The sequence below is a fragment of the Erythranthe guttata genome, chromosome 6 (assembly GCF_056151865.1).
Source record: "Erythranthe guttata isolate IM_541 chromosome 6, IM_541, whole genome shotgun sequence".
Classification (NCBI taxonomy): Eukaryota; Viridiplantae; Streptophyta; class Magnoliopsida; order Lamiales; family Phrymaceae; genus Erythranthe; species Erythranthe guttata.
In genome coordinates, this window is record NC_142538.1 from 5,398,237 (window position 1) to 5,421,509 (window position 23,273).

At 36.3% G+C, this 23,273-nt stretch overlaps 6 protein-coding genes and 1 non-coding gene across 9 annotated transcripts; 6 read left to right on the forward strand and 1 right to left on the reverse strand.

The window, feature by feature from the left end:
- Nucleotides 1-1,078: 1,078 nt before the first annotated feature.
- LOC105977454 (trans-alpha-bergamotene synthase) lies at nucleotides 1,079-3,854 on the forward strand. The gene is made up of 8 exons (XM_013002763.2): nucleotides 1,079-1,213; nucleotides 1,453-1,545; nucleotides 1,664-1,925; nucleotides 2,018-2,381; nucleotides 2,470-2,688; nucleotides 2,775-2,913; nucleotides 3,000-3,248; nucleotides 3,361-3,854. Exons 2-8 carry the CDS (start codon nucleotides 1,462-1,464, stop codon nucleotides 3,670-3,672), a joined length of 1,629 nt encoding a protein of 542 aa, XP_012858217.1. The 5' UTR covers nucleotides 1,079-1,213; nucleotides 1,453-1,461; the 3' UTR covers nucleotides 3,673-3,854.
- Nucleotides 3,855-6,128: 2,274 nt separating this feature from the next.
- On the reverse strand, nucleotides 6,129-9,418 carry GB1 (GTP-binding protein 1). Of its 2 annotated transcripts, none has more exons than XM_013003418.2 (7): nucleotides 9,271-9,418; nucleotides 8,051-8,185; nucleotides 7,275-7,415; nucleotides 6,992-7,100; nucleotides 6,821-6,882; nucleotides 6,513-6,616; nucleotides 6,129-6,385 (listed from the first exon to the last, which is right to left on the reverse strand). In XM_013003418.2, the coding sequence occupies exons 2-7, from the start codon at nucleotides 8,141-8,143 to the stop codon at nucleotides 6,286-6,288; spliced, it is 609 nt and encodes a 202-aa protein (XP_012858872.2). In that variant the 5' UTR covers nucleotides 8,144-8,185; nucleotides 9,271-9,418; the 3' UTR covers nucleotides 6,129-6,285. The 2 variants fall into 2 exon arrangements, with proteins under 2 accessions (XP_012858872.2, XP_088675766.1); XM_088819640.1 differs by lacking the exon at nucleotides 9,271-9,418 and adding an exon at nucleotides 9,129-9,185.
- A 507-nt stretch (nucleotides 9,419-9,925) lies between these two features.
- Nucleotides 9,926-12,444, forward strand: LOC105977891 (protein phosphatase inhibitor 2). 2 transcript variants are annotated; one of them, XM_013003281.2, is made up of 4 exons: nucleotides 9,926-10,043; nucleotides 10,831-10,949; nucleotides 11,526-11,699; nucleotides 12,061-12,444. In XM_013003281.2, coding segments are annotated over exons 1-4 (504 nt in total). In that variant the 5' UTR covers nucleotides 9,926-10,041; the 3' UTR covers nucleotides 12,270-12,444. The 2 variants fall into 2 exon arrangements, with proteins under 2 accessions (XP_012858735.2, XP_088675767.1); XM_088819641.1 differs by having other exon boundaries at nucleotides 9,973-10,121.
- A 92-nt stretch (nucleotides 12,445-12,536) lies between these two features.
- On the forward strand, nucleotides 12,537-13,428 carry LOC105977890 (Sugar isomerase (SIS) family protein). Its single transcript, XM_013003280.2, has one exon. The coding sequence runs from the start codon at nucleotides 12,675-12,677 to the stop codon at nucleotides 13,293-13,295; it is 621 nt and encodes a 206-aa protein (XP_012858734.2). The 5' UTR covers nucleotides 12,537-12,674; the 3' UTR covers nucleotides 13,296-13,428.
- A 624-nt stretch (nucleotides 13,429-14,052) lies between these two features.
- Nucleotides 14,053-15,752, forward strand: LOC105977920 (transmembrane protein 161AB protein). Its single transcript, XM_013003319.2, has one exon. It carries the CDS (start codon nucleotides 14,207-14,209, stop codon nucleotides 15,569-15,571), a length of 1,365 nt encoding a protein of 454 aa, XP_012858773.2. The 5' UTR covers nucleotides 14,053-14,206; the 3' UTR covers nucleotides 15,572-15,752.
- A 1,172-nt stretch (nucleotides 15,753-16,924) lies between these two features.
- TRNAV-AAC (transfer RNA valine (anticodon AAC)) lies at nucleotides 16,925-16,998 on the forward strand. The gene has a single exon. It is a non-coding gene; the product is annotated as a tRNA-Val (tRNA).
- Nucleotides 16,999-17,219: 221 nt separating this feature from the next.
- On the forward strand, nucleotides 17,220-17,955 carry LOC105977476 (Bifunctional inhibitor/lipid-transfer protein/seed storage 2S albumin superfamily protein). Its single transcript, XM_013002782.2, has 2 exons — nucleotides 17,220-17,661; nucleotides 17,766-17,955. The coding sequence occupies exons 1-2, from the start codon at nucleotides 17,300-17,302 to the stop codon at nucleotides 17,818-17,820; spliced, it is 417 nt and encodes a 138-aa protein (XP_012858236.2). The 5' UTR covers nucleotides 17,220-17,299; the 3' UTR covers nucleotides 17,821-17,955.
- The last annotated feature ends 5,318 nt before the right edge of the window (nucleotides 17,956-23,273 follow it).

A 23,273-nucleotide genomic window follows, 5' to 3' on the forward strand; every position in this document is an offset into this window, starting at 1 on the left:
GTGAAATCAATCATGGTAACTCAACTGCCCGTTAAGGTAGCGGACCCGAACCTGGTGCCCACAAGGAACCAACCCTCATTGGAGTTGAAATTCCCACACTGCGGCTGCCAGGATTCGATTCTAGGACCTTGCACCAACTTACCACATTCGTAACCAGTTGAGCTACACCCATGCGGGCATCTTAATTCTTACCGACAAGCTAAGTACCTTGTCCTTCTCTTCCTCCGTCCAATATATCGTCTTGAGTTGTCGAATAAGAAAACGAATAAATATTATGTATTATAGTAAAAAATATAGAATATCACTAAATTAGTACAATCGCTTTTCCCCCATTACACCCAATGTAACCCTCACCGGGTATAGCATATAAATAATTTATTCGGTGGTTTTGCATCATATATATATTGTTGAATGACCATCTCAACCAAAAACTTAAGCTGTTAGTGAAATGTATCATTTAGTATTAATATCTCCAACACGCCCCCTCAAGTGCAGGCGAATTACATTTGAAGCCTTGCACTTGAAATATTTGAATTGGGTGGCGGTGGGATTCGAACTCAGGACCTTTCATTTGGCCTGACTCTGATACCATGTTGAATGACCATCTCAACCAAAAGCTTAAGCTATTAGTGAAATATATCATTTAGTATTAATATCTCCAACATATATGCCTAGATCAATTGTACAAATACATACATACAGTGTATTTCACCAGATCTAGGATCTAATACTCTGAAAATATCATATATAAAATTTTACCAATATTTTTTGTGGAATATGTCGTCGAATTTACATAATCGAGAGAATAATTTGTTGAAAATTTCATATATATATATTTTTAAATTATAACATTTATCTAATTTCAATATCTATTTTTACAATTTTTGTAATTGATTATGATCTCATTTGGAGATGTGAATGATTGTTTTTCTAGTATTATATAATCAACGTGTTTCATAAGTGGCATAATTATTTATAAAACAAAATAACCCTCTTGTCTTATATTACACAATTCTTAACAGTGCAACAACTTGTACCAATAGAGACAAATGGCAATTCCATAAATATTCACCTGACACTGGTCTCAATCTTCGACTATAAATACCTTGCTACCTTTCTACATATCAACACTCATATTTCATTTCTTCTTACAAAAAAAAAAAAAAAAAAAAGAAAAAAAAAACAGTTCATAATCGATTTAAGCGCCGAAAAGGTATTCTTTCGAATATCACTCTTAGTGTCTTTTAATGTTGATCATTTAAAGATTCGCAAAAAGGTTTTTATATTATGCAGAATAATATTTATTTTGAGTTTTCGTACGTTTCGTAAAGAAATTTTATGATACCTTAGATATCGTGTATCACAGATATGAAAAAAAAAGGAGCAAAATTATTACACACTAATTAACAAGATAATAAAATATTCATTACTGTTGTGTTCGATCGATTGCAGATAATTACTATGGAAGAGGCAAGAAGATCTGGAAACTACGGAACGAGCATTTGGGAGCACGATTACGTTCAGTCCTTCACCACTCCATACACGGTCAGAAAAAAAATTAAAACATGTTCCATGTTTGGATAAGATCATAACAAAGAAAATTATTCGAACCGTACGTGAGAGGTAAATTTAGTGTCTGAACAATGGTTTGTTGGAAATGCAGGAGAAGAAATACATAGAGCAAGCTGAGAAGCTGAAAAAACAGGTGCAGATAATCATCGACGAAACCGAAAATCATACGCTAGAGCAACTTGAACTTATCGATAATCTGCAGAGGTTCGATATATCCAACCACTTCGAGGATTCAATCAAAAAGATCTTGGGCAACATTTACCGTGACGAATTTGATGACGACGGCAAACACTTGCATGTTACATCTCTCAAATTTAGACTTCTCAGACAAAATGGATTTCTTGTCCCTCAAGGTGCATTTATATATATATATATATATATATATTTTTATTTAATAACACCAATATTTTTTTATTTTTTTTTTTAAATTATTTTTTTTATACAGAGGTTTTCGGAAGTTTCTTGGACAAGGAAGGAAATTTTAAGGAGTGTTTTACTGGTGATGTGAAGGGGGTTTTGTCTCTGTATGAAGCTTCGTTTTTATCGGTCGAAGGTGAGAGAATATTGGATTCTGCCAAAAAATTCTCGACTCGTCATCTAACTGAAAAGGTGAAGCAAATCGAAGACGCGATTCTAGCTGAGAAAGTGAGGCATGCATTGGAGCTTCCACTGCACTGGCGAGTGCAAAAACTCGAAGCAAGATGGTTTATGAACATCTACAATGGTGACCCTATTCTACTTCAGTTGGCTGCACTGGACTTCAACATGGTGCAAGCCATTTATCAGGACGAAATTAAACAGCTGTCGAGGTAATACTCGTTTATCGTCGTTTTTAATTAAATTAGCAGAAATTATGTGGATTTTAATTATGTTATTATATATATATATATATTATAGGTGGCATAAAGAAACCAATCTTGCAGACAACTTGGGTTTTGCCAGGCACCGATTGCCGGAGTGTTACTTATGGGCCGTGGGATTTACACCCGAGCCTCGATTTGGGTTTTCCAGGGAGATTCTGACCAAGATTGCTGTAATTATTACAATTATGGATGACATATACGATGTGTACGGTACCATGGATGAACTCGAGATTTTCACCGAGATGGTCGAGAGGTAAATTAATTGGTTATACATTATATTTATATATTACCAAGATCCTAGCTAGTTTTAATTAATTAATATGATTATTACATAATCAGGTGGGATGTTAACGCATTGGACCGCCTACCCGAATACATGCGAATCAGCTTCCTAGCTCTTTTTAACTGCGCTAATGAATTGGCTTACAAAATTCTCACGGACCAAGGTCTCAACATCATCTCAAAACTGAGAAAAATGGTATATATATGCAAATAATTCGGGTTTTTTTTTTTTCACTCCTTCTTCTGATCATCCTCTTACATGCATGTAATGATTATGTACAGTGGGCAGAATTGAGCAGAGCTTACTATAAAGAAGCACAATGGTTCCACAGTGGGTATCGCCCGAGCACGAGCGAGTACATCAACGTAGCCTGGCTTTCGATTACAGGCCCTGTGCTTCTTTTCCATGCTTACTTTTGCATAACAAATCCCATTAACACCAAGGAGCTGCACTTTTTAGAGCAATACCCTGGAATTATTCGTTGGCCTGCCACTGTTCTTCGCCTCTCAGACGACTTGGGCACTTCATCTGTACGTTAGTTTCCAAAATTTATAAACCACTAATCAAGACTAATTAATCACCAACATTATACATATTTATATTTTTTTTGGTTTGGTTTGTCTGATGAAAATTGATTTACAGGCTGAAATAAAACGAGGGGATGTTCCGAAATATATACAGTGTTACATGCACGAAACAGGCTGTTCTGAAGAGGACGCACGCGAGTACATCAAAAAAGATCTGATTGGTGATCTGTTGAAGAAGATGAACAAAGAAATACTATTTATGGATAAGCCCATAAAGAATTTTCAGACAACTTCCATGAATCTTGCTCGGATTGGTTTCAGCTTTTACCAGTTTGGTGATGGTTTTGGTGAACCATATAGTGACACCAAGACACATTTGGTCTCACTCTTGGTTGAACCAATCCCTATTCCATCAACACGCTCTTGAAGACAATCCGCGCGCACCCACACTTATTTGTCGGAGGCGATCGAATTAAGTAATTTGTATTTCTAGCATTTTTCATTTTTCGTCGATCTAATAAAGAACTGCAGAAGTTCTGTACTAAGTTTTTTTAAGCAACAATACTATAATTAGTTTTTCCAAGCAACAAATAAACACAAATTAGTACATGTGTTACTGACTTCAAACTACTACAACTCATTTATTGATTAAACACTAGTTTCTATTCTATATGTAACAAATTATCGTCCGTGGAAAATTTTAATGACGGGCGGGCATTCAATCGTATGCCGAAAGCTGTTTGGATTGAAGTGAGGAATTATGGGAAAAACGGGGTCTATTTATAAAATTTGAAAAGTATACTGTTTTGGGCCCAAGCCCAAATTGGATCCAAACAATCGCGGCGCGCGGGCATGATTCAAAATTCATAACATATTAGGCATGTCTCCTAAATAAAGTTGTATGGATCCAACATTGAGATATATAAATAGCTTAATACTTCACTACTTTTCCAATGTGGGATAGCTCAAAATCCCACATTCCTTGTTTCAACATATTTTGAACTAATAATTTTCATTCACCACAAATAGATTTGTTATATTAATCTAATCCAAATGTTGATTTAAATAAATATAGATAGTTAATATTACTGCCAATCACAGCAATATTGTTGTTTAAACGAAAAAAAAAAGTTACAGAAAGAAAGAAAAGAAGGGAAAAAAATTTCGAAAAAGTCAACGCCGGAAACCGGTGAAAAAATCCAGAAGATTTTTTTTTTTTGAAAAGTCAACGCCGGAATCCGGCGGGAAAAAAAGGTTTTTGATAAAAAAAATTTGAAAAAAAAAGTTTTGGGTCAAAATTGAATAATTTGTAAAATTTGGGGTCAAGTTGATGTTAAATAAAGTTAATGATGAAATTTGAGCATATTAAAGTATGAGGAATTATTTTAGTCCTTTACAAAAATCAGGACCATGTGTGGACTTATTGGTAAATGAGTTTTTTGTCTGAATCTCTTTATGAATAAGTACCTATTAATGGGTTTATTTGTAAATACCCCAATATGTAATTGCCGATAAATAAACAAGTTAAACGTTATAATATATTTTAGAAATTATAGATGCACCCTTTTCAATATTTACACATCTCCCGTATTCCCGTATCTAACTTTTTTTGAAAAATGAAGTTGTCTGATTCCGTACTACATAAAATTACATGTAAAAATCTGTCGAGTATAAATTATTTATTTATGTGTGATTCGGCATCTTTTAAAAGTTCACCTATTTTAATTTATTCCCCCAAACATTATTTATTATATATGGCTAATTAACCATAATTTGAGTTATGTTCATAACAATATTCAACAAGGGACGGCATTAGATTCCCATAACAACACGTGGAAGATCGATCAGTGTCAATTTCTCAAGACCCTGCCAATTTTTTTTATTTATTTTTTTTTAAATAATTTTTTGTTTTACATAGTCCAGAAACAGGATTTCTTCTTCCACTATAAATAAGCCTCAAACCTAATCACACCTAACAAACATCCAGCAAAAATTAAATAAATCATTTCTTTATTTTAAGTACATTTGGATACGATGATGATTCGAAACATTATTACATTCTTGTTTATCGTATTCATCGTTGTTTCATCGCAGGTTCGCTTATCCGGCGGTTCCAGGCTAATCAATGATTCTGCAAATGACGAAGAAAGAATAAGAGCTAAATTTAATTCCACTTTTCGTAAGTATTTCTCGACAGTTACTCGTTATTCGACGAAGAAGAACGAGGGCAAGAAGTTTCATGCAGTGTCACGAAGAGCCGTTCCTTCTGGTCCCAATCCACTCCATAACTAATTTTCGAGATATATTTATTCAACACTTATATATCTTATAGATTGCAACATAGCTTCTATACATTATCAGATAAATAAATATATATATGAGATTTTGTTCAATATTTCAATGTAATTATTTGATTAAAACGTAGCTGCTGCTGTAATTCATGTTCATTTGTAACCGGTTGGTTATATCTGGAAAAAAATTAAACACGATAATTAACGGGTGGTTCTTGAAAATCAAACCTTATTCAAATGAAAGATAATTTTGTTATAAGAGGTAATGAACACAATGCAGGAAAACTTCTTCAAGTGGCTAGAATTTTTCATCAAATGATCATAAAAGGAAAAGTTTAGATTTAACACGTCAAGCAAATAAATACGTAAGGAATTTGTTGTTCGATTTAGACGATACTTCTCGCATATATTCATTCAGATACATGGAACATGCACTATTCAGTGTTCTATAAAACAATTACCAATGTTAAATATTGCATCTCAACGTTCGATTTAACCAAGTTTTGGTTTGATACGATTTAACTTTTATCAGTTTATCGATTAAACACCTAAATGCTGCACGAATTTTCGTCACGGCAATTTAACTTCCAGGTAAGAACGAAACCGGGAAGAAGCTATATATCTACTGAATTGATGCCAGTCCAATCACACATCCAAACCAAAACCCAGATTTGCAGAGGAAATTACAAAAAAACCAAAAAAAAAAAAAAAAAAAAAACAGTAAAGTCGTAAATATTGTATTATGAGTTCTAGACAACACTTGATCCAGCACGGACTCTCAATTGATCTGTCCTCTTACTCCTCTCCATAGAATCCACAAGCCAATTTACGCTTTCTTTAATCCCCAGCCTGCACAAATGTTCAAAAATTCATCCCCGACAATTTTTTTTATGTCCGGTGCAGTACACCAGAAGGATCATTTAATCGTCTACAAAATAGATACATATAAAAAATATAATTTTGTGTGCATACGTACCCATCGATAGCTGAAACAGCTTGAAATGTATAAACTCTCTCATCCAACTTTTTGAGATCCAGATATTGTGCTAGTTCCTCAGCTGATACAGCATCATCAAGATCCTGCAAATTACAAACATCGTATCTTTCCTTAAAAAAAATATACTTATATAAAATATGATATGCAGATACTTATGGAGAACGTAACTGATTGAATAGAGAGATATTTCAAATATTGCCCCTTCAAGTTATTGCCACGATTCGAAAAAGCAATATGAGAGTAATTTGGTAAATGCAGTAGTGCAGGACAAGAAGGAATAGCTGTACCTGCTTGTTTGCTATAACGAGAAGGGGTGCTCCTTGCAAATCCTCATGCCGAAGAACCTTTTCTGCAAACCATATATATATGTATATAAAGTTTTCAGAATTCAGAGGATAAATTAAGACAAGATAGGAACAAAGAATATTGACATCAACATGTATTGTTGGCTATATTACCAAGAGCAGATTTCGAATCTTCAAAACGGGATGGACAAGCAGCATCAATAACATAAATCACAGCATGTGCCTCTTCATAATATTTTTCCCAAATGGAGCGAAGACCAGGCTGATGAAAAACATAAGTCTCTCATCAGTGACAGTTTCTCAAAATGAAATAAAATCAAGTATTGAAACAGCATTAATCCAAAAGCTCACAGCTATATACCAAACAGAGAAAAAGAAACAACGAAATTTGCAAAACATTTAATTATAAAAAGAAACATTGAGAGCATTTTCAAACCTGACCTCCCAGGTCCCAGAATACGAGTTTTGTGTTTGACGCTTCAACACGGCCGATATTTAGTCCCACGGTTGGAACAATACGGTCTGGAGGAAGGCCTTCCGAGTTTGAGTACTGTGCCTTTAATTTCTCCAGTAATGTCTACAAATTCACAATTCTGAATTAGTTCAAACAAAGATTTGAGTTTTAGTAGCACACTTTTTTTACTTTGATTATAGTCATGCAAACATTATCTATAAAGATAAACTACAAAATTATAATAATTATGGAAATAGAAAAAAGTTGTATGCCGAGGCCCGAGGGGGTTTCCCAAAGCAAAATTTGACATGTTAAATGGTATCAGAGGCAAATAATTTTTATTTCAGAAGCAAAGCAAATTTGGCTTTTGGTTTTGTACAAGAAAACCAGTTCACGTTCAGATATCAGCTTAATTAACGAACATGTATAACTCCATAGAACATTAGGTACTACATCTTTAAATTACAGAGAGCTGTTACAGGTCAATCAAGTCGACAAGTTGAAAAAGGTCATATTTTAAGCAATGTCAATCGCAAAAGATGAATATAGTCATAGATGTCAGCTATTGCATATCTTGCTATCTACTTTGAGTCAAAATGAGGGGTCATTCTGTATTCATCATCTGCACCACTAAACTTTGTATATCTCAAAATTGCAGTTTCAAGATATTTAAAAAAATCAAGTATCCATCAATCACATTGACTAGTAACAAATGAAATTGCAAAGTCAAAACAAAGGAGAATAGCTGAGAATATTACTGTTTTGCCAGCCTTGTCAATTCCAAGAATAAGGACATGAAACTCCGTCTTGCTGAGCATGTACTTCCAAAGTCCATAAAACAACGAAAACATCTCCCGATAATTCTGATTTTCCTATCGCGTCTTCAACGAAGCCTACGGTGAGAAACTAGGAATTCAATATCTTGCAATTATATAGACTGCCATAAAAGAATGCACGAGTCTTCTAAGAAAAACAGATAATATGGAGATAACGGTTGTTTAACTGAAACATTGTCTAGAGACAATTTGAATGCATATATTAACTCTTCATATCCACTGAGATATTCAGTCAAGCTGGCAAAGCATGTTTGTGGTTTGTTTAAGAAGTACATGAACCAGTACCACTCTAAAGAAACTAACTTGGGCAAAACCCGGTGAATTCCGACATCTGACATAAGGGAAAGCAGTATATTCTTCCACCACCTTACGCATAAATAAATTTGAGAAAACAACAGCGTAAAATGTAAGGTACGGCATGCTTGCCAAAACTAACTATTCTATATAAAAATCACATCCAACAAAGATTAATTTGTAAGAGAAGAATCAAGATTTAAGACAGCAGAAAACCACTGCAAAACATTATAACGTAAATGGCTACATCGGAAATTGCTTCGATTAATGTTCGCTGCAAAACATTATATCGTAAACATGTCTTATTCACTGTGCATCTCAATTCCCGTTCTGTTACAATAGGCATTGATCATGGCATACAGAGTAAAATGCTGTTTTACGAACACTTACGAAAATGAATCTCGGTATCTAAAAGCGCTTAATTCCTCAATCCACCCCAACAACGTGCACCATTCGTTCTGATTTATCTTTCCAAAAAACCCATAATTTCTACAACCATTAACTCATTACAATCTAAAAGCAAATAAACCCAAATCTCAACCTAAAACCCGAAAAGAAAAAAACATAAAAGGATAAAAGGTGACTGCATGGTAGCATATGATCAAGATCAACAAGATCTCAGCTTCAATAGAGGCTCAAAACACCTCAGTTAACCATTTCAAATCATTAAGAAACACACAAAATAAATCAATCAAAAACATTTTACGACGTCGTTTAGAAATACGCAAAACACAATCGAGACGCTCGGATCAAGGAAATAACTGCAAAGGCAGACTCCAGGGTAAATCAAATCGTGTAATTTCGATAAAATCATGATAGAATAAGCCAAAATTAAGCAGAATTCGTACCTATTTTTTCTTTGTCGGTGTGAAAAAAGAGTGAATTGAAGAACTCCCCAAAAGCTGTTTTTAATTTTTGCCTTCAAATTTGTGTCGAGATTTTCAGATTTAGCCCCATTTTACTTTCTGCATCAAGTGGCGGATACCGATAATACCCTTAGCTTTGACCGACACCGGGTCCGGGTCGAGTTACAACCCAAAGTCCGAAAACCACAGGTTCCCACTTTGGTGACTCCAGATTACTTTTTTGAGAAAATTACGAAAACCCCCATAAACTTAGTCTAAATAACGAAAAATACTCCCACATATCCGTATAACCAAAATCACCCATCTGATTAATTGTTGATCAAATTCTTTAACACATTATGTTAAATAGGTGAGTAATAAAATAAAATATCTAAAATTGTATAAAGTCTATTCCTTGGAAAATATTTTTTCGTTGTTAAAAGTCACAAAATAAGGACTTGGTGTAAGAGAAAAAACAAACATCAGGGGTTTTTTGATAATTACGAATAGATGGAGGTGGTGTTTGTAATTTAATCTACTTTTTTGGGTCTTTAAGTTGCAATTCAAATCGGGGAATACGGATACTCCAAAATAACCCGCACCCGCGAACCCGGCCCGCAATAGGGCATTATTTATTTAAACAATATTAAAAAATTCATCCCTACGAAGAACAAAAAGGAGAAAAGGCCCGAAGTAAAGTCGTTTGCTTTTCGGCGCAGAAGCTATCAGAGGCAGTAAACAACTGGGCAAAGAATCCATAGTTTCTTCATCAAAATGTATGAATATCTTCTTCCCTGAACCGATTCAGTTTCCGATCACACGATCTCCAGTTTTTTAGCCATGTGTAAATTTCAGTTTCGGCCTCGATTTCCCGTTTTTAAACTTGCTATAATCTTAAATTTGTTTTTCAATTTTATTCTAGTCGTTTGGTTTTTATGATCAGTTGTTTGCTTATGTTAACAATTTAGATGGTATCGATTGTAGATGTATGTAACTGGGCATATATATTGAAAACTTGATTGTTGGTTTAATTAGGGCTTTTTTCTTCACTTATTATTAGTTTTGCACGTTTTTTCAGTAAAAAAATTGGCGCCTTGAACTCTCTGCTTTGTTTGAAAGTAAATGTGTGCATTTAATTTTCTGCTGCTGAGTGTGATTTTGGAATCTCGAAGGGTTTACGGATTCGTGAAATTTGAGGGTTAAGTCCTTTTATTGGTTTTTATAGCCCATTTTTGTCAGGAAGTTTGACCTGTGTTGTGGTAATTTATGCTAATGCAATCCACTCTGATGCTCGTCTGATGTTTTCGTTGTTCTATTCCGATTTATGCTGATTGCTGATATGATGTTTTCGTAGCTCTAATCCGATTTATGCTGATGCTGATATGATGTTTTCGTAGTTCTAATCCAATTTGTGATGTTTTCGTTGCTCTAATCCAATTTATGCTGATGCTGAGATGTGATGTTTTCGTAGCTCTAATCCGATTTGTGCTGATGCTGATATGATGTTTTCGTAGTTCTAATCCAATATATGCTGATTGCTGGCAATTTATTTTTTGGTGCTAGGACAAGAGTGAGTTGGGATGAAATTAAATTAGCAGAAATCGAGGCGAATAAACCTGTGAGGCAGAAAATTACTGAACCGAAGACACCATACCATCCCATGATTGATGCTGATGATGATGGTATCTTTATTGATTTTGTTTTCTTCTTATTATATTTCTGATTTTTGCTTCATTTTGTGAGACACAATTATCTAATGCTGCTGGATTTTTGTCATAATCTATGATGTGTCATGCAGAAATACTGATGATTCTCTCTCGTATTAAATTTTTTTTTCCCGATTATTCCTACGTTTATGGATAGCTTTGTAGAACAACAGGCAAGTGAGCTAATTTCTTATGTTTGTGGAATGAATGTTGGTAGGAACGTAATTGTGGAAATAAGGTATTTGAATTTGGTCTTGCTGGCTATTATTGGTTTGATACGAAACGAAGAGAATTGATAAATCTTTTTGGCAATAAATAGATAATGTAACTATGTTCTGTTAAATCATATCAATAGCGTGAGAGTTTTAGCTACAAATGTCTTCTTGCGTGCTCGTATAGGCTCAAATATATATGATCTGGGTGGAAATTAAAAACCTTATCCACACATCGCCCCATTTAATTATATGCCTTGTCCAAGACCAAATTACATCGTGTGGCAAGTTTGGATATATGCTCTATGCCGACATGTGTATAACTGGTTTCTTAATGTAGATGCACCATCGACTATCGTAAAAGGAAGTTTTGAGGATTGCTTTGACGATACAATGCAAGCAGAAGCAGCAGATTCGGGATCGAATGTAGGTTCCTCTAGCAAAGCTGACGTGCACCACTCAGGCTGGACATCATCCGAAGAAGATGGAGATGCAATGGATGAAGATGAAGAAGGTTCGTCTCTTGTCGGTATAGTGTATCGTGTTATCGCTTTGTCATTACACGATTTTCATAACTGTTATCAGATTCGGTTTGAATGATTTGAAATAAATGGGTTCAAAATGATTCCAAAACATGAAGGATTTGAAATTCACTACAATGGATCGAAAAATAACTTGCAATAAGAACTAAGGATTTGAAATCCATTGTCAAATGTCCGAACAAGTTCAATAGGACTTGTTATTAATGATTTGAAATCCTCACCGATCCAAATCCATGTTTATTTGTACTTGGATATCTTTCGGAAAAAAAACGTACTATTGTTTGTGTGAAAGACAATATTGATTATGACTAATCCCATTAACCAATCGATCAGGTTCCGATTCTGAGAGCCGGAAGAGCTTTAGGGACCACAGGACAGCTCACTATGACGAGTATCATAAGGTTTTACTTCATCGGAACGGATCTTCTCTCGAGGAAGAGTCCGATGAGGAAACCAAGTCCAACGGAAAGAAAGTCGCAAAATCTGGAGTCAAAGAAATGGAGGATGTTAAGGAATCTTCACAACCCGCGAACGAATCTTGATTTTCTCATGAAAAATCAGTTTACTACTTTGCTGCTCTTTAACGAGTCGACTCATCTTCTTTAATTTTTGTTTTGTTGCTTATCGGTACATCTGAAAACTTACGCAAGCGCATTCGATTCCGCTAACTTGTATGCATACATTACATTCTAATTCCTTTAGATTTCATCATCAAAACTTGTGTGCACTTGTGAAATTTGACTCTTTTAAATTTGTAATACTGACATTTTAAATGATTTCTGAATCTTTCAAGTACAATTTAAATAGAATAAAATCCTTATTTATTTCCATTATAAATTATTTAATGTCACATATATTATTATTATTATTTATTTTTTTCTAAAATTATTATAAGGAAACTTAAAAACCATAACCCAACTAGGGATAAGACACTAGTGACAGAAGAGATGGCTAAGCCTGAACAAGAACCCAACACTGCCACGTCAGCGGCTTTAGCCGCCCAAATCTGCAACCACCTCACCGCCGTCTTCGCCGCCCCTACCTCCACACCACCACCCCTTACCATACTCGTCGAAGAAATCTCCGCCGCCGCCAGCCGCGGCGGCAAGATCTTCGTCTACGGCGTGGGCCGTGAAGGCCTGATGCTGAAGGCCCTATGCATGAGGCTCTTCCACTTGGGCCTCTCAGCCCACTGCGTATTTGATATGACAACTCCGCCGATCACTTCGCCGGACCTTCTCATCGCCTCGGCCGGACCGGGGGGTTTCTCCACCGTCGACGCCATATGCGGGGTCGCCAGGGACGGCGGCGCTAGGGTGGTGGTGCTCACGGCTCAGCCCGAATTGGGATCGTCGGTGAAGTACGCGAGTGTGGTGGCGCATATTCCGGCGCAGACGATGGCGGATGACAGGGTGGATGGAAGCGGGTCGGGTCGGGCGCTGCTACCGATGGGGAGTGTGTACGAGGGGGCGATGTTTGTGTTGTTTGAGATGGTGGTTTACGAATTGGGCGAAGTAATGGGTCGGAGCCCCGAGGAAATACGGTCTCGCCATACCAATTTGGAGTAAAATACTTCTTCAATTTATAATATTTTATTTTATTTTCATCGTATTTCATGTATAATTATTAATTAAACCTTGGGTGGATGTATTTTGTTGAATGTTGTACAATAAAGAAAAATGAAAAAAAGTATTTGATCAATATACAATGATTTATTTATGTAAGTTTTCAAATTGATGTATATTTTGACAACTTTTGTGCATTTTACTAGTGACAAGTTATATGAATTATTCTTACTATTATCCAAATTATATTGGAGGAAATTGAAATAAATAAATATTATTTCAGAATCTTTTTTTTTTTACACCTGAGGAAAGATCAAGTTACGAAACCCCCCTCATGTTTGGGTAATTACAACCACACATAACTATAAATCTTTTTACACGTCCACATAATCTTTTAAATTCAATGGAATGTTATCTAGTTTATACTCGTTTTGTGCAAAAATGCAATTTATAATGCACCACAATATGATATTTACAGGTCAAGAGACACACACATTTTATTATCATCTTGTTTCTAAAATGTGGAGCTCGACTGAGATAAAACAGGTACAAACTGAAGAATATTCCACTAAATTCAACACCACGAGAATAGGCGTATAAGAAGATTCACATTTGATGGGGTGACTGTAATTATCCAAATAAGAAGAGTTTTTGTCGTAATTTGACTACATCAGGGAGGTGACCGTAATTTAGACAACCATTTATTTAAAAAAAAAAAAAAAAAAAAAAAAAAAAAACAGAAAATTAAAATATAATAATTAGACAAAGAAAAGTGCGCTGCTGCTGGGGAATCAAATCTGAAACGAAACAAACACAAAGATGGTGGTGGTGGCTACGAGATCTTCAGATTGCTGCCATTAATCCAAACTTCTCCAAATCGAACAACCAATTTAATTTAAGATCAAGATTAAAGAATGCCCTCTTCACTAACATCACTGATTCTCTCCACAAACAATCTCGTACTCCACACAGCGTTCGCAATCTCCCTCACACTTTTCTTCTCCTTTTTCAAGATCCCATCTCTCTTCCTCCACGCCCTCCACACCTACATCCACCCCGATGACGTCAACCCATCCCCCGGCGGCATCCGCGCCGCAATCCGCCGCCCCGGCTCCCTCGATTCCGACCAGCCCAAGCCCAGAAAGAAATCCAAAGACAAATTCGAGTTCGACGAGAATAAAGCCCAGATCTTCAGGCTCAAACTCACCGAAGGTCACCTCCAATCCAGGATTTATTTCAACGAGTTTTACAGTGCTTTCAATTTCACTCTCATCGCTTTCTCATCGCTAATTCTCCATACATTCTTGAGTGTTGATACGGATTTTGGATTGGTGAAGAACGGGACTGTGATTCCCCTTTTATTGGGATCGGTGGGTGTTTTTAGGTTGCTGATTTTTATAATTAGGGTTGGGTTTGAGAAATCTGCTTCCAAGAGGTTGGAGAAGCAATTGAGCTGTGTTTTGGGGGTTTTAGGGTTTCTATTAGGTCTAATTATCGTTTTCGAGGTTATTCCGAGATGGGTTCTTGATTTCGGGTTCGAATCGTTCGATGGGTTAGGGAAATTTCTTCTTGCTGTTTTAATGGGCTGCATTGTGGGTTGTCTTTATATGCCATCACTACGTAATGCACGGGCCTTTTGGCTCGGAACCGATCAAATCCGTTGCAATTTATCCATAATTTCGTGCGGGTGGTTCTCTCGATCCCTCCTCTACGCTAATTACACGATTGCCCTCTTCACTTCATTGCTCTGGATTAGCCCGTTTGCAGAGTTCCTTGTCAACAAGAACGTCGTCGGTGCTAAACGTGGGCCCCACATGGCTAATGCATTGTTTGGCTATGTCGGTATGTCAAGATCGAATTTTTACAGCTCGAGGCAATGGCTCTTGCTCGTCACAGGGCTCCTCCAATTCCTGACCGTTCGATCGAGTGTACAGATGTTCTTGAACGAAGCTGTTTTGTGTTGGTACCAGAGATTGCACGCTAGTAAAGTACCTGAATTGGATTATAGCCGAGCGAAAGTTTTTCTCCACAATCACTACTTATGTTTGGTGGCTGTGCAGTTCTTTGCGCCTTCGATGCTGGTACTTCTTCTCTTTGGCTTCACTCAGTTCGATGATAATTTTCTTAAAGGAATCCCGGGTTTAGAGAATTATTCAACTTACTCGAATTTGGCGAAAGAAGTGGCCTTGTTCGTAGCGTGGTGGATTGTCTTTGTTTGGACCGTACTCAGTTCGGGAATTCTTGTTTTGTATCGACGCGGAAGTTTATATGTTTCCTGACGAAATAGCATTTGTTATTTTCGTAAACACAGTAGTGCCCCCGTGATGACATGGATTTTGATTTTCTTGAGGTTTGAGCTGATTAAGTAGTTAGTGTGTGATTCTGTAAAAGCAATCGTCTTTATATTTCTTCGTCCAAGGAACTATAACTTTTTTTTCGGGTATGATTCCGACATTCTTACACAGCCGTTGCTACTTATCTTTATACATTTGAACACACAATTTTTTCGTTTTTATTCTTGTTCACTTGATATGCACTGTGAAAGATGTATGATAAAACGGGAGACCACACGATTCGTTTTTTGTGTCCGTACATTAAGGTAATTTAGTTTCGTTTGAGGAATTAGAATCGGACAATCTCAGAACACACAGAATCCAGTGCCGACAAAAAGGACAGGGAATCGAACCAGGTGGCACTGTACTTGATTCTGAATGAATCTTGTTACTTGTTACTGGTTGAGCAAATATAGAGAGCACATCTTACACAGGGTTCATTTGTACAAGCTGCACCAAGTTTCATATTGCAATTTAATTACTCATCTATTAATTATTTACCAATTTTACACTTAATAGGTAACTGGTAACAAATAATTTGAGGCTCTGTTTAATTTGTTATTTATTCTAACATATAGTGTAAAAAAAAAAATTATGATATTTTTATTAAAAGTATTTTCTTCTGAATTTTAGTCTTTTAGAGATGTAATCATGTATGAATATATTAATTAAATTAAACTATTGTATTTAATTCAGCTCTTGTAGCTTATCTTCTATATTAGTTAAATGGTTAATTTTATTATTTTTTCTTCATACATACACAATCTTGAAAATGATATTATCAATTTTAATTTAGAAAACTGTATTTCATCTGAATGCCTGTGGGAAATAGAATTTAAAAAAATATAATTAAACTTTATAAATTACAATTGGCTTCGCCCGGGCTCGAACCAACTACACCACGAAACCATTTGTTGATGTTAAAAATACATGTTGATATATAATGCACACCCTTGAATTGATAACTCACATGAACCTTGCAGCAAATTAGTAAATAAAAAGTTTATTTCATTATTTAGAGAGATATTTTCATAATCTATTCCTCGCCTGATGGTAAAATAATTGACATAATTTTTCTCTTCTTTTCCGTTAAATAATGTAAATACATAACTTTGCCTGTGATTTCAGTTTAACATGCAAGGGCTCATAAGAAGTAATTTCTGTATACTGATTTAAAAAAATATCTCTAAATGAACTAATCTTTACGTATTAATTTGTAAAAGATTCAAGTGACTTGTCATAATATAAAACTCAATTCAGGTGTTGAGATAATGACATATAATTTTAACATCAACAATTGGTTTCGTGGTGTAGTTGGTTATCACGTCAGTCTAACACACTGAAGGTCTCCGGTTCGAACCCGGGCGAAGCCATTTTTTTGTAGTTAGAAAGATTTTGGTGATTACCTTTATATTTTTTCGTAAGCCAAATTAATTATGACCTTGAAGACCGAAAATAAATTAATTTGTGAACATAATAAAAAGAAAAAAAAAAATAAAAAAAAAAATCATGCAGAGTTGATGAAATTAGCACACGACTGACACTTTGCACCAACCTCAAATTCCCATAAACACCTTATAATAAGCAATTTCAAATATATTCTCTCATATTAAAATCATTTATTTATATATTTATTCGAAAAGGCATAAATAAAAGGACGAAAAAGTTAACGGGATGTTGAGAACCAGCTATATCGCCGCCATCGGAGTGACAGTACTGATCATTTTGTTCTGGCGATTCCCTGCCGCCTCCGCCGCCGGCGAAGACTGCAGCACCGTGACGGCGCTGGTCTCCACCTGCTCGAATTTCGTGATGTACGGGTCGCCGGATCCGATCCCCGGGTCACCCTGCTGCACGGCGATGACGAGCCTGAACAGCCTGGCGGATTCAGGCGGCGGCAACCGCCGCAGCGTGTGCCAGTGCTTGATGGATCTAATCAACACCTACAGCTCCAACGCCACCGCCATCGCCACCTTGCCCGGCTTCTGCGGTGTTTCCCTCGGATTCGTCATCGACCCCAACACCGACTGCGATTAGTAATTTATTATGCTTTCTCTCTCTACAAATTAAAATTGATTACTGCTGATTACTAGTGATTAGTGTTAATTAATTAACACGTGGCTATATTAATTCTGTGCAGCGTCGACCAATACGCTAAGCTGGAAGGAAGGAAGGTGAATTTCAGAAGCTTATAGTCAACGGTTGATGGCTGACCAAAGTGACACTTTCCAAGTTTTTCTTAGTAATATAAATACATAAATTCTAAAGATTTTTTTTTTCTAATTATCAGTTAAAAATAATAATTAAATATGAATCAATATTAACTCACATGTGATTTCATCATACATGCATAATTTTATAGTTTTATTCGGTTTTGGTTTATTATGCATAATATTCAAGAAAATGCACTTCACGTGGCTGAAATAATAACCGTCTATTTGAGGTGGCGTACGGCTTATGGCTCTGAACCCTAAGTCCACATAAATAATTAGACGGCCACTATATGCAATCGCAAAATTACGTAGGGAAAGATCAAATATAATCTTTCATTAAATGAATTACTAAAAGACTATTATACCCTTACTAAAATACAAAATCTACAATTAAAAATTCTACAACTTTCTTTGTGCAAGACCACACAAGCAAAATCCATTTCATCTTCCTCACAAACCCATTTCACACAAATTCTTCAAAAAAAAAAAAAAATCTTTATCTTCTCCAAAAATCCTCAACACCCAAAACCATCAAATCTTACTAAACCATGCAAATGATAACATTATGGAGTCACGAGACATCAATATGGAGAATTCTATAGAAAAAATAGAAAACAAACTGAAAGAATTTATGGTCCCGAATTCGTTTAATACAGAGGTGTTAATGTAAGTGTTATGACACTTGAACAAACATGCAGCGGAAATATAAAGATAAAAGAACAATACTCAGAATTAAAAAATGTTCACAAGTAAAGACTTGTGAATTTGCCCTTTACAAGACGGAAAAAATATATTAAAATCAGTATTCCAAGAATACAAACGGAAGAGGTGCGAAAACTTCTTCCTTATGAATGAATCATTCTCATGATCATTCTTACAATCAAATCTAGATACTAAAAGAAAAAATATTAAAAATTCTAGATTTCAAAGAATGTACTCATAAGGAGTACGTACAACAGATCCTAGAAACACACTAAAATTCTCGAGATTAAAACTTCAGCACTCTCTTTGTTTTTTCGAAATCTGTACAATTCTTGAGTCTTGAGTTTGGTATTTATAGACTTTCCAAGCTTCCACTACTCAGCCCATGATCTGCAAGAAAACCAACCACAAGAGCACTCAAGAAAATGAGTTAGTGGGTTAGTTAGGAAGTTAGAATAAAATCCACAATTAAACCCACTAAGCACTACTTAGCCCACTAAGTCATAACACTTAGCCCACTAAGTCATAACTAAAATTTAGTTTGAAAGTAAGAGAGTTAAAAACACTTTTGTATAAAGACCAACGTGTTTCAAACTCCCTATTTTTAACTTTCTGATCAAAACTAAATTTTAGCTAAAACTCCCCAAGAGATATTGCTTGAACTCCCCCTGAATTTGATAATAAACAATATAAAAAAAAAATCAATTCAAAACAAATTCAGCAAGATAGTTCAACACAAATTAAAATAAAGGAAATAACCAAAATGCCAAAATGCAGTCCTAAACAAAAGTTCAGAGGGAAAATAAAAACAGAACAAAATCCAAATATTGTTCATGAAAACAATTAAAGTAGAATATCCAAAGTCTCCCCAGTATCAGCTGCTGCTTCTCCATCACTAGCACTGGATCTACTGCTTTCCTCTGCTCCTTAAGCTTCACCCTCATTCTTTGCTCCTTCTTCATTAACTCCTTGCTCTCTGCCTCTGGCATCCAAAGGGTGAGAAGTCCCTGCTTCAGCTTCATGACCTTTTTCTCCCCCTTTTTGATCAGAAAGAGCCTTTTGGAGCATGTCCACCATGGACTGGTGATAAGTAATCTGAGCTAGAGAGTGAGTAAGCTGTTGTAACAGAAGATCTCTAGGAACAGAAACAAGAATGTTAGGAGTGTTGTCAACATTAGGAGCAACACCTTCAGTACCAAGATTATTTTGACCTGATTCGGTTGAGAGAAAATTATCTCCATTCCAGGGAAGATCTTGGACATGAGGAGCCTTCAGAAAATTTTGAGAAACAGTGATCATGCCTAGAGGAGTGTGAAGATATTCTGAGTCATCTTGGCCCAAGTTTTGAGAGAGTAAAATGGAATAGATGAGAGAAGGATACGGGAGATGAGTAGAGGGTGAAATTTTCTGGGCAAGATGACCTATAGTATTAAAGAAAAGTTTGCCAAAATCAACTGGTAATCCCATCCCCAATTTGTACATGAGTACTGCATGAGGTTTAGTTATCACAGAGACATTTTTGGATGGAATCCAATTCATCACTGTGAGTCTAAACAAGACAGAATAAAAAGCAGTGAGTTGAGAAACTTTGAATTTTCTGGGGTTTGCAGGCCAACTTCTTAAACGGTTTCCAGAAATAACTTTACAAACCTCAGTAAAATCACCATAATTATCCTCATCAATCACAGTAGGAGTTTGTAAATGAGAGTTGATAATTTTGGGAGAAAATGAGAAGATGGAATTTCGCACAAAAACTTTGCCAAAGTTTGGAGAGTTTTTCTTTAAAAAGGAGGTTTGCAAATTAGCATAAAATTCCTTCACAACAGTGGGATCATAGGAACAGACAATCTCAACTAGACTAAGGATTCTTCTTTGATGAAGAAAAGCAGTGATCCTATGTCTATCAAACTCTTCCTTGGAATTTTTTTTCCTCAATGAATTGACAATTCATGACTTGAGGGCTCAAAATTGAATCAGATTCAAAATAAAAAGTAGGACTGAAGGCATTGTTTACCTCAAAAGGGGTTGACAAATTCTTCCCATCCAAGTCTGGTTCTTCTTCTTCTGAGGAGTCCTCATCTTCTAAATCTTCAAGCTCATCTGGAATGTATGCTGGTTCAGGTGATGCAACAGGTGGGGCAACATCTTCTTCCTGCTGAGAAGAGTCTTCAGAAGATTCACTGTCTGAATCTGAGGAGGGCAAATTTTTGCGAAAAGAAGCAAGAGGAACCTCCCAGCTGTCATCACTTTTCTCTGGTTCTTCAGCCTGAGGAGGAGATGCATCCGCTTGAACTGCCGCTTCTGCCAGAGTTTCCAGAGGGTCTGCATGAGGTGCTGATGGTGTTTCTTCAGTAGTGGTGAAATCCTGAGCATCAATAGTGGGAATGTCAACATGCTCAGCAGAGGACATCCCAGAAAAATCCGGCATTTCTTCATCCTGATAAGGAGCAGCATCCTCAGCAGCATTGTGAGGAACATTTGCTGAGGCAGTGGGTGCAGCAGCATCTTCTGGAGCATGTGCAGCAACACCTTCAGAAACAGGATGTTGAGAGGCTGCTGCTGCCATACTAGGCTGAGATGTCTCCCCCTGAGTTGATGCTGGAGGAGGTGAGTCCTTGGATGATGACTTAGAGGAGCTGGAGGATAGAGCTTGGGCCTCTGGTTCTGCAAAGGTAGGATCTCCTTCTTCATCATCAGTTTCTTCATCAACCAAATGAAGGCCTCTTGGTGGGTTTGCCCTAACTGTAGTACGGCCACCTCTGCCTCCTCTCCTTCCACCTCTGCCTCCTCTTCTGGGAGAGTTTTCTCCCCTCCGGCGTTGTGGCCCAGCAGTATTCAGATCTGGGAAGGGGTTCATGCGCTTGGACCGGCGGGTTGGAAACCTTCCGGCAGTGGAAGAGGGGCCCACGAACTCGAAGTTGTCTGGGTCGATCGGATTCAGCTCGTCTCCGGGCTCAATGTAGCTGATTGGTACAGCTTCAAGGTTGACAGGATGAACGATGATGGCCAGATTTGGGTCTGCTGGTTCAGGTGCTGCAGCATCGTTGTGGACATCACCAACGGCGGCTGGAAGAGGATTTCTAGGAGGAGATGCCATGATACAGTAGATAAAGAGAGATTGCTTCTTTGTGCTGTTGATTTTTGAGTGTGAATTTTCGAAAGAGGAAGCACGAAATTTATAAGCCCTAATTTTTGCTGAAGAATGGAAAAAAATTGAAGTGGAGAAGATGAATAAGTGGTGTGCGTTTTTCTTGGAGAAAGTGTGATTAAGGAGAATAAAAGTTTCTTTGGTAGTTTAAAGCAAACCGTGACACATGGCACAATAATGAGTGGACTTAATGGAAAATGAAAGACTAACCCATGTACCCATGACCCATATAAATAGGGATAATTCAATAAAAATAAAAATTAAAAACCGTAGCACTCATGAAATATTCACAAAAATAAAAAAATATTTATTAATGATTAATAGTGAGAAAAAGAATTGGCTGACATGCATATATATATATATATATATATATATATATATATATATATATATATATATTTTTTTTTTTAAACTCTTATTTTCAAGTCAAACAATTCACATGGAACATGATCAAATGTTCAGTTTGAAGGTTCCTCAGTTACTAAGATATGACTATCAAAATAGAGGAGTTTGACTTATGTGAGTGTAATTATTCTCTAAATGTTTACATGAACCATGATCACGTTTCAAGGTGAAAGACTTCCAGTTACTTATTTAGAAAATAATCCATCACAGTGAAGTCATTATTTAAAGAACCTAAGCTTCAGTAAATTATGTTGCAGCTTAAGATATTTGATGAGGTGCTGCAACATATTTCAGGACATGTTTATTGAGTACACATCCCGAGAGATTTTCTGAGTTTAGAAAACCTCTCATAATCTAATGCCTTTGTAAAGATGTCAACCAACTGATCTTCTGTAGGAATGTACTTTAAGCACACTATATTTTTCTCAACTATATCACGAATAAAATGATGTTTAATATCTATGTGTTTAGTTCGTGAGTGTTGAACATGATTTTTTGAAATGTCAATAGCACTTGAATTATCACAATATATGGTCAGGGTATCACTGGTCAACCCATAATGTCCCAACATTTGTTTCATCCAAATTAGTCGACCACAACATCCTCCAGCAGCTACATATTCTGATTTAGCTGTTGAAAGAGATACACAATTTTGCTTTCTGCTAAACCAAGAAACCAGATTATTCCCCAAAAAGAAACATGCACCTGAGGTGCTTTTTCTGTCACTAATATCCCCAGCCCAATCAGAATCACTAAAACCTATCAAATTTGTATTAGTGTCTTTGAAAAACTGAATCCCTAAGTCTACTGTACCTGCAACATACCTAATAATCCTCTTCACAGTTTTAAGATGAGTGACTTTGGGATTAGCTTGATACCTGGCACACACACAAACACTAAACATAATGTCAGGCCTGCTTGCTGTTAGATACAGAAGACTTCCAATCATGCTTCTGTAAAGAGTGCTGTCAACATCTTCGGCAACATCATCCTTGGACAGTTTTTGGCTGGAACCCATTGGAGTTTTCATGTGCTTGGCTGACTCCAACTCAAATCTTTTGACCAGATTGAGAGCATACTTCTTTTGATTTACAAAAATTCCTTCACCTGTCGGTTTGATTTGAAGTCCTAAGAAGTAATTCAACTCCCCTACCATGCTCATTTCAAAAGTGTGAGACAT

What these genes read in the sequence shown, in the direction of transcription:
- LOC105977454 (XM_013002763.2), top strand. Translation starts at nt 1,462, where the DNA reads ATGGAAGAGGCAAGAAGATCTGGAAACTACGGAACGAGCATTTGGGAG. An exon ending in TCTCAAAACTGAGAAAAATG is followed by an intron (nt 2,914 to 2,999) that starts GTATATATATGC and finishes GATTATGTACAG; the next exon opens with TGGGCAGAATTGAGCAGAGC. An exon ending in ACGACTTGGGCACTTCATCT is followed by an intron (nt 3,249 to 3,360) that starts GTACGTTAGTTT and finishes ATTGATTTACAG; the next exon opens with GCTGAAATAAAACGAGGGGA.
- GB1 (XM_013003418.2), bottom strand. Translation starts at nt 8,143, where the DNA reads ATGTTTTCGTTGTTTTATGGACTTTGGAAGTACATGCTCAGCAAGACG. An exon ending in TCTGGGACCTGGGAGGTCAG is followed by an intron (nt 7,101 to 7,274) that starts GTTTGAAAATGC and finishes GTTTTTCATCAG; the next exon opens with CCTGGTCTTCGCTCCATTTG. An exon ending in TCGTTATAGCAAACAAGCAG is followed by an intron (nt 6,617 to 6,820) that starts GTACAGCTATTC and finishes TGTAATTTGCAG; the next exon opens with GATCTTGATGATGCTGTATC.
- LOC105977891 (XM_088819641.1), top strand. An exon ending in GATTGATGCTGATGATGATG is followed by an intron (nt 10,950 to 11,525) that starts GTATCTTTATTG and finishes TTCTTAATGTAG; the next exon opens with ATGCACCATCGACTATCGTA. An exon ending in AATGGATGAAGATGAAGAAG is followed by an intron (nt 11,700 to 12,060) that starts GTTCGTCTCTTG and finishes CCAATCGATCAG; the next exon opens with GTTCCGATTCTGAGAGCCGG.
- LOC105977890 (XM_013003280.2), top strand. Translation starts at nt 12,675, where the DNA reads ATGGCTAAGCCTGAACAAGAACCCAACACTGCCACGTCAGCGGCTTTA.
- LOC105977920 (XM_013003319.2), top strand. Translation starts at nt 14,207, where the DNA reads ATGCCCTCTTCACTAACATCACTGATTCTCTCCACAAACAATCTCGTA.
- LOC105977476 (XM_013002782.2), top strand. Translation starts at nt 17,300, where the DNA reads ATGTTGAGAACCAGCTATATCGCCGCCATCGGAGTGACAGTACTGATC. An exon ending in CCCAACACCGACTGCGATTA is followed by an intron (nt 17,662 to 17,765) that starts GTAATTTATTAT and finishes AATTCTGTGCAG; the next exon opens with CGTCGACCAATACGCTAAGC.